General features: G+C 36.8%; 1 protein-coding gene across 8 annotated transcripts; it reads right to left on the reverse strand.

The window, feature by feature from the left end:
* Nucleotides 1-515: 515 nt before the first annotated feature.
* LOC144649133 (uncharacterized) lies at nt 516-13,657 on the reverse strand. Of its 8 annotated transcripts, none has more exons than XM_078508585.1 (3): nt 13,640-13,657; nt 3,379-3,498; nt 516-2,183 (listed from the first exon to the last, which is right to left on the reverse strand). In XM_078508585.1, exon 3 carries the CDS (start codon nt 1,403-1,405, stop codon nt 953-955), a length of 453 nt encoding a protein of 150 aa, XP_078364711.1. In that variant the 5' UTR covers nt 1,406-2,183; nt 3,379-3,498; nt 13,640-13,657; the 3' UTR covers nt 516-952. The 8 variants fall into 8 exon arrangements, with proteins under 8 accessions (XP_078364711.1, XP_078364713.1, XP_078364708.1 ...); XM_078508587.1 differs by lacking the exon at nt 13,640-13,657 and adding an exon at nt 9,246-9,608 and having other exon boundaries at nt 516-2,179; XM_078508582.1 differs by lacking the exon at nt 13,640-13,657 and adding an exon at nt 9,246-9,602.
* Between the last annotated feature and the right edge of the window lie 962 nt (nt 13,658-14,619).

Genomic DNA, 14,619 nt, shown 5'->3' on the forward strand with positions numbered 1-14,619 from the left:
GCTTTTTCGATGGCTTCGTTCATACTTGATTGTATCAAGGACTGGACTTGGGTAAGCTGGTCCGGTGAAAGCAGCTGCTCGTTCGAAGGTTCCCGGTCCAGCAATGCCTGGACTTGTTGTTGCAAACTTTGGAATTGTTGCTGGAGGCGATGATCGCCGTCCACGATGTCACTGCCGCCATTTTGGTTGGCGTGTGAAGTCGCTGCATTGGCGGAGTTTTGCCGGGCTTCCTCCAGGCGTTTCACTAGTGCAGCTCGAGTACCGGCTGCAAAAAGGCGAAGACGGCTGCACATCGCTCGCAAATCCTTAAGGTACAGTTTGTTAAGGTCGAGGTCGGCTGGGATGGCGTTGACCTGGTCGGTCGCAGCGGCATGTCTTCTTTGAGTCCTTCGAGTGGGAGGCATAATTTGCCGTAATTACGCATTCAAAGATGCGATGAACAAGTTCGAGAGCGCTTCACAGCGACGAACGGCGAGAGATAAGAGGACTCTGGATGTGATTTCAGGCACAAAATAAAAACACTAACTGCTTGAAAACAGTACTGACTTCAGTGTTGCTCGTGTTAAAACTGAACAAAGACAATATGAGCATTGAATATGCTCTTTACAAAAGGCCCGATGCTATTGGTCTATGATGGGTTTCCTGGGGTACTCACGTGAAAAGATCACATGAGGTAGATTACTGGACAAAGTTCAAAGCTCGAACAAGAGTTATTGATTAACTGAAATTTATTTCTGATGGTCAATAAATTGTGATATAATTTAAAATGTAAATGTAAAATGCGCCAGATGGTAGATAATTGTTTCCATACGTTTCGGGGTTACTGCCCCTTCTTCAGTGGAAAATGTGAAATGAAGATACCCTGCCTATCTTTATTTCCATCGTACCAGCCTTGCAATTTAAGTTTAGGTTTGTTCACATTTCACACCAACGTTTACCGATAGTCTCACATTCAACTGGTCAGCAGCAGAGAAGTCTGAGGACTTTGGGAACGTAAGTGGTTTGAAATTCGAACGTCATACTCGTGCTCGTACTCGATCTCGATCTCGTGCTCGTGCTCGTGCTCGTGCTCGTACTCGTACTCGTACTCGTACTCGTACTCGTACTCGTACTCGTGCTCGTACTCGTACTCGTACTCGTACTCGTACTCGTACTCGTACTCGTACTCGTACTCGTACTCGTACTCGTACCCGTACTCGATCTCGATCTCGATCTCGTCTCGTACTCGAACTCGTCTCGTACTCGTATCGTACTGGTACTGGTGCTCGACCTCGTACCCGTAATCATACCCGCTCGTACACGAACTCGATCTCGTACTTGTACAGGGTGGAATGAAGGCTTTTGGAACGTAATTGGTTTGAAATTCGAAAGTTGTACCCGTACCTGTACTCGATCTCGTACTCATACTGCTATCTTTAGGTCCCTCTTATTAATGTGCTCGATTCGTTCCTTTATTTAATGTTTAAACGATTCACGAATAGAGATTTTACTTGATATTTAACTTAATTTGTTTATTTAGTTTTTCTAGATATGTATTTTGTTTACAGCATTATAATAAAGTATTAATATTACCGTTACGTTTGATAATTTACCCTTGTAATACTAGCAGAGGTAAAGAATGTGACACCAACTTTCTTATAAGGTTAGCAGGTTCTCTAGAGCCCGTTGACAAAATTCTTTGACTCTTATAACTATGAAAACTATTAAAGACTCTTTGTATTAATTTTTTGAGTGACACTTTTCCCCCCACTAGTTTTTGGGCATTTCTCCTTAATGCTATGGTTTTTTCTTGCTACTTATATTTGTAACATCGAAGACGTGCTAATCGATACTTCATGAATTAGATCACGAAGAGTCTTACATTAAGTGTGATCAGTTTCGGGCTCAGCGCCCAAATTGACAGTGTAAAAATCTGCATCTTTTAGCTTTCTGAAATCTTTGTAGTATTCCTGTAGCCGAGGACGCTTTCTGGCTCTTTTCTTCCATTAAGTGTCGTGGTTCTTCAATCAGATTACTATCCTCATTGATGTCAAAGGTCTCATGCAGCGGCTTAGCTTCCAAGCCAAGTAACAGGAGCGTGAGAATGACAACAACCACGAGGAGACTGGTGCGTACTGCCATCTTGTAAGAACTTGCTGTTTAACGAACTCAACCACCAAAATGGAACCACGATGTCAAACTATCTGAAGTTAATAGGTAATTTTGAACATTAGAACTGATTTGATAAAAAAAGTCTGAAATGTGAAGAGATTTAGCCTATTCCTAATTTCTCCGGGAAAGATAGCATTCTCTTCCCCAGGCCCCATTGTCTCTCTCAGTCGTCGGGGTCTGTGGCTAAGATCTCTATCTGGAGACGAGGAGCAACATTGTAAAGCTTAACAATAGCCTACGTTGTAAATAATAAAGATGGTAAAAAAAATTTTCTATTAAACAATTAGACTACGAGCCCGAGTTTTCTATGAGCAAAATCGGAGAACGATTTGAAATTTCTACAAAGCCAAAAATACTTCAGTGATCGAATAATACAACAGTTATTGAACTTAGTTGTCGCAAAATATCGTGATTCATCAGAGTTTCGTTAACTATTTCAGTTATTGCCTCAGCCTTCGACTTCGGCAATTGGCGGTTTAAGGCAATTTTAAGTGTCGATTTGCGGGTACATTCGTATTTATCTGGCGGTTTACGGTCAAGAAATTATGGCGGTTTCGGTCTTTAGGAGAAAACAAAGGGGAGTTTACAGTCTAGGGTGAACAAAATATGGCGGTTTGCGGATTGTGCGACCCCCTACAACATGCAGACCCTGTTTCAGTTGCGAGCATATCAATAATTTGACGAAGTCAAGGGCTGGAGCAAATAATTGATCTGCTCGTCACTGACAAATCACGATCTTTTCAGCTCGACCTCGTCTAATAATTGTTAATTATTTTGCTTTTTACTCTGGATTTTTGAGTGATCACGAACCTTCTCAGGGGAATGATTCATGATCAGATAGAAACCCTTATTAACAACCACAAAAGTCTTAACCGTTGTAAAAAAATCTGAGGCTCGAGTAATCGACCGCCTTACCTTATCTCTGCTAATTTTTTAAAAAACTAAGATTTAAGTTAAGATTTCACTTGAGAATTTAATTTCCTGTCGATTTGTTAACATCTTTTTTCCTTTAATACATGAGAGCGCTCATTGATCGATGTTAATTCTCCATGTCTGGCCCTAGCATCATTCGGGCTTCAAAATGTGAAATCAGAATCCTCATGTTTCCAAAGCACTATAAACCGAATAATGTCGAGGCAACATGAAGACCAATTGAGGATGACAGGATTTCAATAAATGGTGTATTTGTAGGTGCATTTAGAAAAAATAAATCTAAAATTTACAAACCTGGCGTTAAAGTACAGCGCAAGGGCTTGTTTCGACCTTTTTCTTGAGCGTCGACCGAATTAAACGAAGATTTCTTTTTCAGAATGAGCTTTTTTGAAGTGCGGCTTTTATAGAATAGAACTAAAGGAAAAGTGGAATATCAGGTTTTAATATTTGTTTCAATTATAAGCTTGTTGACAATTTTATTTCCTCCGCTGTTAAGATGTATCGGTGTGCCGACAACTTTTAATTAACCGGCTTTAACTTTGTCTAAATAGCGTAAGAAAATTGTTACTTCTGAGCGATAAATCTGGTGTTGTTATCCCAAGAGTGCGAACAGTCTTATCAGTAAAATAATAATATTCAAGTGAAAATGGAGAAAATATATGTCTGATTTCCAAGTTTGTCATTGTTTCGCTGCGATGCGCGGATTGAAATTAACTGAATTAAATACCAGGGAGTTAGGTAGATTTGGCGGGAAGCGATTGCAAAAAAAAAAAAAAAAGAAATAACTTTTTCTTAAAGCTAACAGTGGAGTAATTGGTGTGCCGAAATCATTCTTAAGCGGTGTAATTGTTTTTGTTAGTTTTTTATCGGCGATGTTTCAATAAAGCCGGCCGCAACTTATATCCTGCTAACTTTTTGACGACTGAGAGTCCTATTATTTCTACCCAAATTTTAAATTGCTCTATGCTCTCATATTGGTATAGATGCTAGCTTTCTTTTTATCGAACGACACATCGGTTTTCCCGCCACAATAAAAGGAAAAGAAAAAATTAAGAAAAAAATCATTTAAACCATTTGACACGAAACCTATAGAGCAACAATGGTACAAAAACAAAGAGGAATAATCTTTTATCATCGTAACTTCCTAGCTAGAACAAACACTGATTAAAACTATTCGCGGCTATAAACTGATAGATGAGTACTTTAAACGGAAACGAGGGCAAATAACCGTGCTTTTAACTGAGCAATAACCGGTAATGGATTAAATTGAAAAATACCGCAAATAGGTTTGGAAACATAAAGGCTTCGTACAGCGACTGAATATTTCCGAAATGGCAGCATAAACCAGATGATCGGGGTTCCTTTTGTTGACCTAAACTGCACCTTCAAACAAACTTACGAAAGCCGTGACAAAAACTCTACACGATAAATGTAACAGGAGTACAATTCTCGTTTGAGTGCAAGCCGCTCATATTCAACTTCAATGAACACCTGTACACATGCGTGTCGAGAATGTCAATCAAATCAAATGGACTGCGCTTAAAGGAGCTACGGTCACGGACAACACATTTGAGAAAATTGGCAATTGGTTAGTTTTCAAATTTGTCGTTCGAAATTTGTCTTAATCTTTATTAGTCAAAACTATTCTTGGTTATTTTCGCCTTTTTGTTACTCCTTTGTTGCCTTTTCTATGTTAGAAAACTAATATTTTGAGGTTTCCTTCAATTTGAAAGGAATCAGAAAAATGGTCTTGATTTGTGCAAGGGGAACATTTTAGACTTCAGTGTTCTCGAACCGTTTTCTAAGTAACTTTTGAGAATTTGAACGCAAAAATGGCAACAAAGTTTTTAGCAAGATCTTAAAACAATTGGTATTGTTTAAGCACACGCGTTCATCTGTTTTTGTTACGTTTGGGTTGCGACAATTTTGTTCCTTGATTTTTGTTTCAAGTTGTCTGTTGTTGTTGTTGTTGTTGTTTTTGGTCTGTGCTATCCGTCTGAAGCATCCAGATAGAACGTGTTGGTCAGTCGGACGAACTCAACTGGTAGTGTTTTCGTGCACGTAATTCGCTCAGTTTAGCTTGCCTCATGTAAAGCTCGACGTTTGGCCTAAGCCTTAGCCCGTGCTGTTGTCGTGTCGAACTATAAATTGGTGAATGAGCGAGGTTAAAAGAGTCGTCTCTGCCACCTGGATTGGAATTGTTGCAAGGAATCACAGGGGTGTCTTCATCACCTAACTGTTACTATTACAAAATCATTACAAACATGACTTACTACTCTGCGCCTTTTTTTTCAAGGAACCACTTTCTTTTACGCCGACAGTACCTTCGGAAGTTTCGCTACACCGACGTCCTTGCTCGTCAGGCCTTTGTGAAGTATAAAAGTCGCGAACAAGATCAATCCTTTAGGGTCATAAGTATTCAGAATAGAACTATTAAAGTGCAGCAAGCTTTTTAACTGCGCAGACCCACTGGCGACAATTTTAGTTCTAAAAAGAAATGCCACGACTGTTTCAATTAGTTAGTAAACACGAAAAAAAGGCACTGTTAAATATAAATTAAAGCTAATTTCGAAGAAAGCACTTTCTGTTTTATTGATTAAAACATCCATATGCTCGAAGCACGCAAAACGTTTCATGGAGATGCTGAATACATAGTGGCTCGTTATTTAAAATAACTACTTTTCGGAAACTGTCGAGAATATCAAATATCTAAGCAGACCGGCAAAGAATATTTAAATAAGCCATTTAGATGTACAAGAGTCCAGCACCCATCTAATACGAAGCCGAACGATTGTAATTATGTAATGGTAGAATATGGAACTCGTCTGAAAAGTCATTACAACACGGACTTGTTGACGCCAAATTAATGGAAGCCAGAAATTATAAATATTATTCCATCACTGTCATTGCCATCAGTGTGCCAAAAAGCGTTTAAGCAACAACCATATGTTTTTTTTTCTTCACCTAACGCTCTCCATTAGATTGTACAGTCGTTTTGCCAGGGATCGTATAAACATGGTCGTGACGTATATTATCATGTTTTCGGCTTTATTTAATAAAATAAAGCTGTTTCTAGGCACGCCTTGTGCAAACACTCAAGTTAGTTTAGAAGAATTCGGAAGTTCGTATGTAAAACTTGTCTACTCGCCTGCAGGTCAAGTTTACATTACTTTCTCTAAGTAAGTACAGTAAAACCTCTTTTAAGGCGGGACTTTACATAAAGTTCTTTTTCTGCCGCTTTTCATGAGGTTTTTGGAAATATCTCGTTCGCTTCAGTTAAGCAATGCAAAAACCCTATGCTCGTCCCATAAATCTATGTTTAAGGGTTTTGTGTAAATATTTGGGTGATTTTTGGAGATTTTTTGGAAGGAGATACTTTTTCTTAAAGGAGTTGTAAAATTTGGGTAAATAAGAAATATTGAAGATTTGATATAGTTTTAAAATTAGAATTTGAAGTTTAAAATTAGTAGACGGACACCAGACAGTCCCCTGACAACCTGGAGTGATCTTGCGTGGGGGTCAACTGTCTGGTGGTGTTCCAGAAGTAATTTTCTTCCTTTTATTCCTTTAATAAATTACTATAAACTTCACTCAAATTTACGTTAAGTCCCCCCCCCCCTTAACAATTAAAAGTAAATGTGGTGCACGAATAACTATTGGTCCACCGTCTTGGGGGGGAGGGGTTGGGGCGGGGCTTATTTAACAAATGAACTTCCAGAAGGGGCCTGATTAGAGAAGGGGGGGCGCTTAATAGAGCCTTAATGGTAACTTTATTTAGTTTTTAAGTCCATCTAGCACTAGCATCCGGGCTTTATAACATTTTTGTCATATGGCGAGCACTATGATTGGCTGTCAAGACATTTTCCAACTGAGGCTAAGTGACATGACTCATAACCTCATTTTGTTGGCTTTATCATTTGCAAAAGAAATAAAAAACTACTAGGGAGGGTAAAAATATACTAAAAAGTTGTTTGAAAATCTTCATGCCAGCGTCATACAGGTGCTTTGTAAACGCGTGCGTCATTTAATTTTCTACTTCTTAAGTGACGCAGGTTAAAACACTTCCCTGTATATGCTGATATTAACGAAGTTTTTTTTTTGATCGGTATTCCGAATACGAGGTCGGTGAGCTATAATCATAGATGTTTGGCCTTCGTTTGCTATGCAGCGAATCGCCAGGTGAATCATGCCTGAAAAGAGCCCATAATTGACATAATTTCTTCGGCAGTAAATTTCAAAAGTGTACAGTGAGGGTCGATTGCGCTTTCCCGTACAACAATTAAAACGAGTCACACCGATATAGTTCAACACGCAAAGCGGGTATCTACACAGTGAGGTAACTTAAAAATTCAGATTGCAAAAATGAAAAAAAATCGGACGTCAATTAACCATTTGATGGAGCGTTTGCTTTACTTAAGCCTGATTTTTATTTTTATTTTTATTTTTTTGCAAAATTGTAAATAATGACTTATTTGACCGTTACTAGTCCGAATCGAACCGCTCATTGATTGCACGCTTTTTCAGCGTGATTTCTCAGTTATAATATATATAACATCAACTGATGTAGTTGCCTTTCAGTGCATTGCACAGTATCGATTGTTAAAACTGAGTTTCTTTCCTTACTTTTTTTGACATGTCCTCAAATTGTTTTAACAGTTTTATGCATAACAAAGGTGGCAAGTAAAGAGGAAGGAAAAATTGTTATTAGATACCTAAAAATACCGCTAAAAGTACTAGTAACATTGTTTTACGTTAATTTTAAGACCCTTTTCCCCTGGCACACTTTTCTTCACAATATGCAGCTAGCTGAACGAAAAAAAACTGAATAAAGTTCTTAATTGCACATAACTCGTGGTAAAAATCTAAAGAAAACCCTTTTCAGAATGTGCGTGATTTGAAAAGTGTCAGTGTTTCAGTCGCGATAGTTTAAAGGTAATACACCATGCTCTGCCTTCTCTGAACGATCAGTCAAACCGAAAGACGGTTATTTTAAGCTTCGCCATCCGAAGAGAAAATTGTCACATGCGATTTTTCTAATTAAAATGAACTAAAAGAAACTCATAATGGTCCTTGCGTTTTCTCCTCCCATGCACACATTCAATCTAACGGACGATTGAACTAAGATCGATTTCCGGATTTCGATTTCAATTTTAATTCCATTCTGCCATGTCGCAAGCACTCACGTTTCCGCCGCATTTTTTTGCGATATTCTTTATTATTGCTTTATCGATCCACCGATCATCAGTTTAGAAAAAATTAAACATTTTCTACACATAACTAACAAAAAAATCTAAGTAGATTCTCTAAAACCAGTCAAATTTCCACGCATTTTCTGATCAGCGGGATTAATTTTTCATTCGTTGCGTCGCGTTTTTTTTAACAATTTCGTTTGACACTGTATAATTCAAAATTTGTTCAGCTGCAGGCCTTGTAACAATTGATAGTAACGTGTTACATTATTTGTTTCTCATAAAAGTGGTTAAAGCGTTTTGAGCAAACATTCGCCTCAGGTATTAGCTCCGTAATCACAATTTTCCTCTCCAGCTTTATCCGATCAGTCATCGACTGAAGCACATCGAAAATTTATTTCGTTGGGCAAGTAAATAAAGACAGAAAAGTATGGTCCGCTTTTATATAAGAGAAAGATCTTTGGAATAAAAAGAAATTACAGATAACTAATATTTTAAATAAAAACCTTTGCGATCTTCTTTAATCAACAAAAACTGGGCAAATGGAAACATGCATAAAAAATAATTTTGGTGTTCTCGATTATTCGATTTCACGTTTAAGCTTCATTTCAAAGCACTGGGTTCTCTATGATCAAAATTTGGGATGGGATTCTGGGGAGCCTTTTTTTGAGGCCACTGTTTCTTTCAGGGTAGAAAAAATAAGCGAAAACTAGACTATATTTACGCAGGGCAGAATTAAAGCAAAACTTTTTGGGAGGACGACAAACCGATAAAGATGATTGTGAAGTTCTTGCTAGTTAGAAATACATAAAGGGGGGAAAACTGCGCGGCCAAACCAATTTACGCTAGATATTAGGCAAAGCCAAAACCTTCTGCATGATAAGTCAGTATCATATATCTAAAAACAGGAATGGTAAATTTGCGAACATCGTAAGCTTAAATGTTTCACCATTCACAAATGAGTGAGCTCACCTTGTTTTTGATTTTCTGTGATGCTTCGATCTCGACAGTTGGATCTGAAGACCTTTAAATCGTTGTATGGTTCGGGTCTTTCATGCACAGTTAATATCGTCTTTAATTAAGGTTTCCATAATCACTTTGATTTCCTACTCAGGCTGTCAAGCTGTCACCGGCAATATAACTCCCTAAAAACCCAATTCTTTTTCTTCGTCACCTTGTCAAATATGAGCATAAGTCATTTCCAAGAAGATGTGTTCTACGCCCACAGTCTTTCGTAAAAAGCTGGAAAAACGATGTAATTAAAAGTCTTCTGTTCTAAGAAAATTAAGGTTCCGGCGAAACTAAAGGAAAAAGGAAACTAATAAATGATGAAATGATAGAGTAATCTTTCTCAACAAGTTTTACTGAGGGCATATCGGACTCTCCTAGCTTACGGCTAGAAGTGCGAATTCATAACAATATTTGCACCTGCCGCATTAAATTGTTGTTCTCAAATTTGTCAAAATTATCACGCTGTTTTTAATTCATTTGTAGTTCACTTAGAAATAAATTATTATGCACAGACGAAAGCCATCAAAGCGCGCGGCAGCAAGGTAAGTAAACCATTCAATTTCAAAGCCAGTTTAAGGCGCGTCCCAAGAAGTAAACCTATTCTTAGTATAAAGAGCGTTTTTATGAATTAGCGGCTTAGTTAACTCGTAACGATTAATCTAAATATTTTGCATTAGACGAGATGAAACAAAAAGTGAACATCAGTTAGTGATTTATTCTTAACGAGCATTAAATTGAGTAAAAACTGCCCGGGGGAAATCTACGTGTTACTAAATGTTACTAAAATGTTACTAAATGTTACTAAAATCCAGGCATGCGTTGCTATTAAACAGGGCGAATGAAAGGAAATCAAAATTATAATTCAATACTCAACTAAAATTAAAAATGAAAGCGCCCTTAGTCAACCAAAACTAACAATTAGTAATTGTGTTAAAATTAATATAATTCCTCTTCTCTCAGCCGATATCGATCGACAAATCATTTTAATTTCATTTTAGCCTGTAGCTAGTTCCGGATCAACTTAGCCAAAATGTGACAAGAATACATTACCGAGTAACTTTTTTTCACATTTGGTTTGTCAGTATGAAATAGCTTAAAACCATGCAGAGAAAGAAGTCTGTTGATATCCTCTGCTGGAGTAAGGTAAAACAAAAGAAAATGCCCGGTCGCTACTTGTCTATTTTTACATTGCATGTGGGAAGAATTATATACTAACAATGTATGAGTTAGACTAGATTATTGTCTTCTCGTTTGACAGTCGTTAATGACTAAGTGATAACTTATTCATGTATCCCTGTCTATGGCTTTCCAGATAGCATTTTGCTTCTTTTGATCATGAGTTTAATATAGAACTATTAAATTTTGAAACAAGAGCTCAAGGGGAGAAGTGTATGGAGCGTGCATTTAGTGGGAAATAATGTAAGCTGTTTTTAGCAGTACCGTGATTCCGAAAATTCTGAGCTATCTCACACAGTTCAGTTCAAAACGTGTATGCGATGTTTTGAACGACTTGTTCTGAATTGAGACCAAGAAAACTTTGAATCATGATCTGCATTCTAAGAAAGGATTTTAAAACAATTTATATTGAAAAATTTATCTTTGAGGAGTTTTCGATGTGGCGAGCGTCTGTCGACTTTCGTACAATAGATTTCTTTGTTTTAGCCTGAACAAGGAATTATCGATAGTTTCATCTATATGACCACTTTATTCAAATGCAGAAAAAAAATAACTATTACTTATTTCACGGTTAATATCTTGCTCGATTTATTGTTCACAATTGCCTAGTTAGCGTTGGAGCAGACTTCCTGCTGTAATAACCTACCCGCCCGATTATAACAGCTTAGGTACGACACCTAGCTATTCGGACACAAGTTATTTCTTCAGGTACTAACTGAGGTTTTAGCTATACGCGACTAATCTCAACTGACAAAGAAAATTATTGTTTAACTCCGGTCACTCCGGCATGTGATGGAAAGCCTCCTCTCTTGCCAATAAAATTCTTAGAATAAAGCCTGGCACAGTGGTTTTCAGGAAAGAAAAACGTTGGACAATTTTTTTAATTTTACAGCATAGTTAGTAGTTTACAGTTTATTATTATTATTATTATTATTATTATTATTATTATTATTATTATTATTATTATTACCATTATTATTATTATTATTATTAGTATTATTATTATTATTATTATTATTACTATTATTATTATTATTATTATTATTATTATTATTATTATTATTATTTTAGAGAGTATCACTGTACATTTCTACTCGTCATTTGCATTTTGACTCGCTATATTTAATTACGCATAAAAGCTTTCGGAAACAGAAAGAATTTCTTAAAAATGGTATGATATCTTTAATCTGTAACGAATGCTATCAAAAGTTTGTTAATTTTATACATTTATGTATGAGCTGAACTGATCGTAATTTGCTCTGAGTACAGAAATCGAGCTACTAGCCCAAGAAACTTGCAAAATTTTCACATCATGTAAAACGTAACTTTTAGGGAATGTCCAGCTACATTAATACATTAATTAACAAGGCATTGCACATGTCAACATTTATCTCCTTAAATAAAATAGGCGCGGACTTGTCGAAATGATCACCGCTCAAATTTTCTGATCAGGGCTTGTTTCTCTTCGATCCTCTTGGAGCCTTATCACGCCGATTGAAAAAAAAACACAGAATTTACTATTAGGCCAAGTAAAAAAATACAAATGTTTCTCGTCCCCGCCCGCTTCAATTTTTGGGGCCGCCTCTCCTTTTTTTACTATTTGTTTATATTAAAAAATTTGGAACGAACAAAGACCAACAAGGCTGGCGTTACTTTTACTTTGTACGTAGTTGAAAATTCGGATCAATTTAGGTTTCTGGGAAACTGCTCACCTACCCCTCCCCAAACCTAACATTAACCCTTACTTATCGCTTTGGGCAAAATGTTAGGTTTGGGGAGGGGTAGGTGAGCAGTTTCCCAGAAACCTAAATTGATCCGAAAATTCTGCAAGACTTGGCTTTTGTCTGCTTTTTAATACAAACTCAGGCAAAAATTGTAAAGCTTTGGTACGCTAGGTCCATACTGGATAGGTCAATTACCTTTCAGGATTTATTTTGCAAGTTCGCTTCTGGAGAATTTGTACGATGAAGAAAAAAAAACATCGATATTCAAACAACACAGGTAAGGAATGCAACAAGATAATAAATTTAAAAAAATCAGACCAAAAGAAAACCGCCCGCCCGCTCTCTTTTTTATAGAAATCCTGACGAGAAACACTCGTTTTTTTTTTACTTGGCCTTATTAGAATTTAATTTCCTTGTTATTATATCTTTAACTGCGCTCACATTGTGGGTGGCACTTCCTAAAATGTTCTACAATTGGTATAAGATTTATTATTTTATACTGCAATTCCTGAGTTTTCATTGGTTGACAGACAATGGTATATGAGCTCATATACCATTGACCACAAAAATGGTAGCCGATACGCGTCAGCGAAAACAGCTGGGGAGCTCAAATACAGTAAAAACCCGCGAGTAAGAACCTATTGTTTTTCAGGTTAGCCTAAACAGATTCTTACATAAAGGGTTATTAACACAAATTTAGGCTAATTAGGTTCTTAATTGGTTTTAATTTCTGATGGAAAAAATTCTATGTTGTTATAGATATTTTAGTGGTATTCGGCCTTTTTCTTGTATAAAATTTGCATACCACAAATGAAGCAATAACTGAATCATATCAATATTTTCGCAAAAGTAAACATTTTAAATCAATTTTAGAAATTAAGAAACTGTTTCCAAATTTTAGGCTAAATAGGTTCTTATATAAATGGTATCTAATTTGCAAATTTTAGCCTAACAGGCTCTTAAATGCTAGGTTCTTACTCGCGGGTTTTTTACTGTATTGCAAATCTTAGGGCGTTTTTTAATAAAACAATTATTCCACTCGCGCTTGTTGGATATGAGATCGTTGGCTGAGGCGCGTATAACGCCGAGTTGGCTATCTACCATCTCATATCCAACGCGCGCTTGTGGAATATTTGTTAAATAGAGCCGAAACCAATTGTGGAATTGAACGCATTTTAGGTATCCTACTGATTAACGGTGAAGTCAATTAGATATTTACAGAAGCGCCATTACGTTCATGGTCTTCCCCCTTAGAACTGTAAAAAAAACAGACGACTACAACCAAAAAATAAAAATTGGTAAAGAATCTATTTCTTTCTGTCACGAAGAATAACCGATATAATGGTCAAATTATTGCTTGTTCAAAGTGGTAGCCTATGTCGTATACAGTATTTTTTCCAATTTTTCCAAAACATTACAAATAAAACTGTGTAAGTAAACAATAAAAAATCCCACCTGTATTGTAATTTTGACGATTATCTGTGCAAGTTCGGTCCAGAATGTTTGCCGGGTCCGCAGTCCTATATATATAACTGTCAACATATGGCTGATCTGTCAACCTTCAATCATCTATTCAATCATTCCCGATTCACTGTTAATATTTTAATCAATTTTTAATAACCTTCATAACCCGTTTGATTGGGCCGCTTGGCTTTTGATATTTTCGTAGTTACCGCGTGTGTCTACAACTGCGTAAAAACCCAAGTTTCAGTCCCCCTTACATCTCAGTTCACGGTGCAACGCATTTCTTACATTTTTATTCAATTTCTCGGTGCACAAAAATGAAAAAAAAAAAAACAGAAAAGAAGACACAACCATGAAGAAAATGAATTAATCACAGTACTGGATTCACTTGTGTGATAAATTGAACAGATTGGTGTGTTCTGGCGGCAATGCTATCTTTCCTGTCTGACTAAATGAGCACAGATAATCCAAGCCTAGCGTACTTTGGACCTTGTACATGTTGTAGTGAAAGTTCTATGCGTGTGGGGTGTAATCAAAAAAAGCATTGTTATTCTTTTGCGGATTCTAAATATTTTTTTTCCCGGACAATTTCCTGACCGCTTTCCCCTGAACGGTTGGCCAAATTTAGGCGTGACCACACACTAAGGTTTACAGATTTACTGCCAGCGACAGTGGACAGACTTTCTGTCTTTCAGGAGTCAATTTTAGACTCCTATTAATGATTATAAGGAAATGCTGGTCCTATAAGAAGACTATAAAGTAGTGTTTTCAGCGCTGCTTTACCCCAGGGGCGGCTACGTGAGCTGTTGATCTGATGTTGACAATTTACCATTTAATAATTATTGTTGTTATCCGCATTAGAGTTACTATCTCTTTTCTCATTGGCTAACAGCCTCACAGTTAATTCTGAAAATCTATGCATGTGATTACATTTACAAAGAAATTATCCAGCTAGAAGCAAATATGTGATA

Source organism: Oculina patagonica, chromosome 4, assembly GCF_052425735.1.
Source record: "Oculina patagonica isolate OP01 chromosome 4, crgOcupat, whole genome shotgun sequence".
NCBI classification, from domain to species: Eukaryota; Metazoa; Cnidaria; class Anthozoa; order Scleractinia; family Oculinidae; genus Oculina; species Oculina patagonica.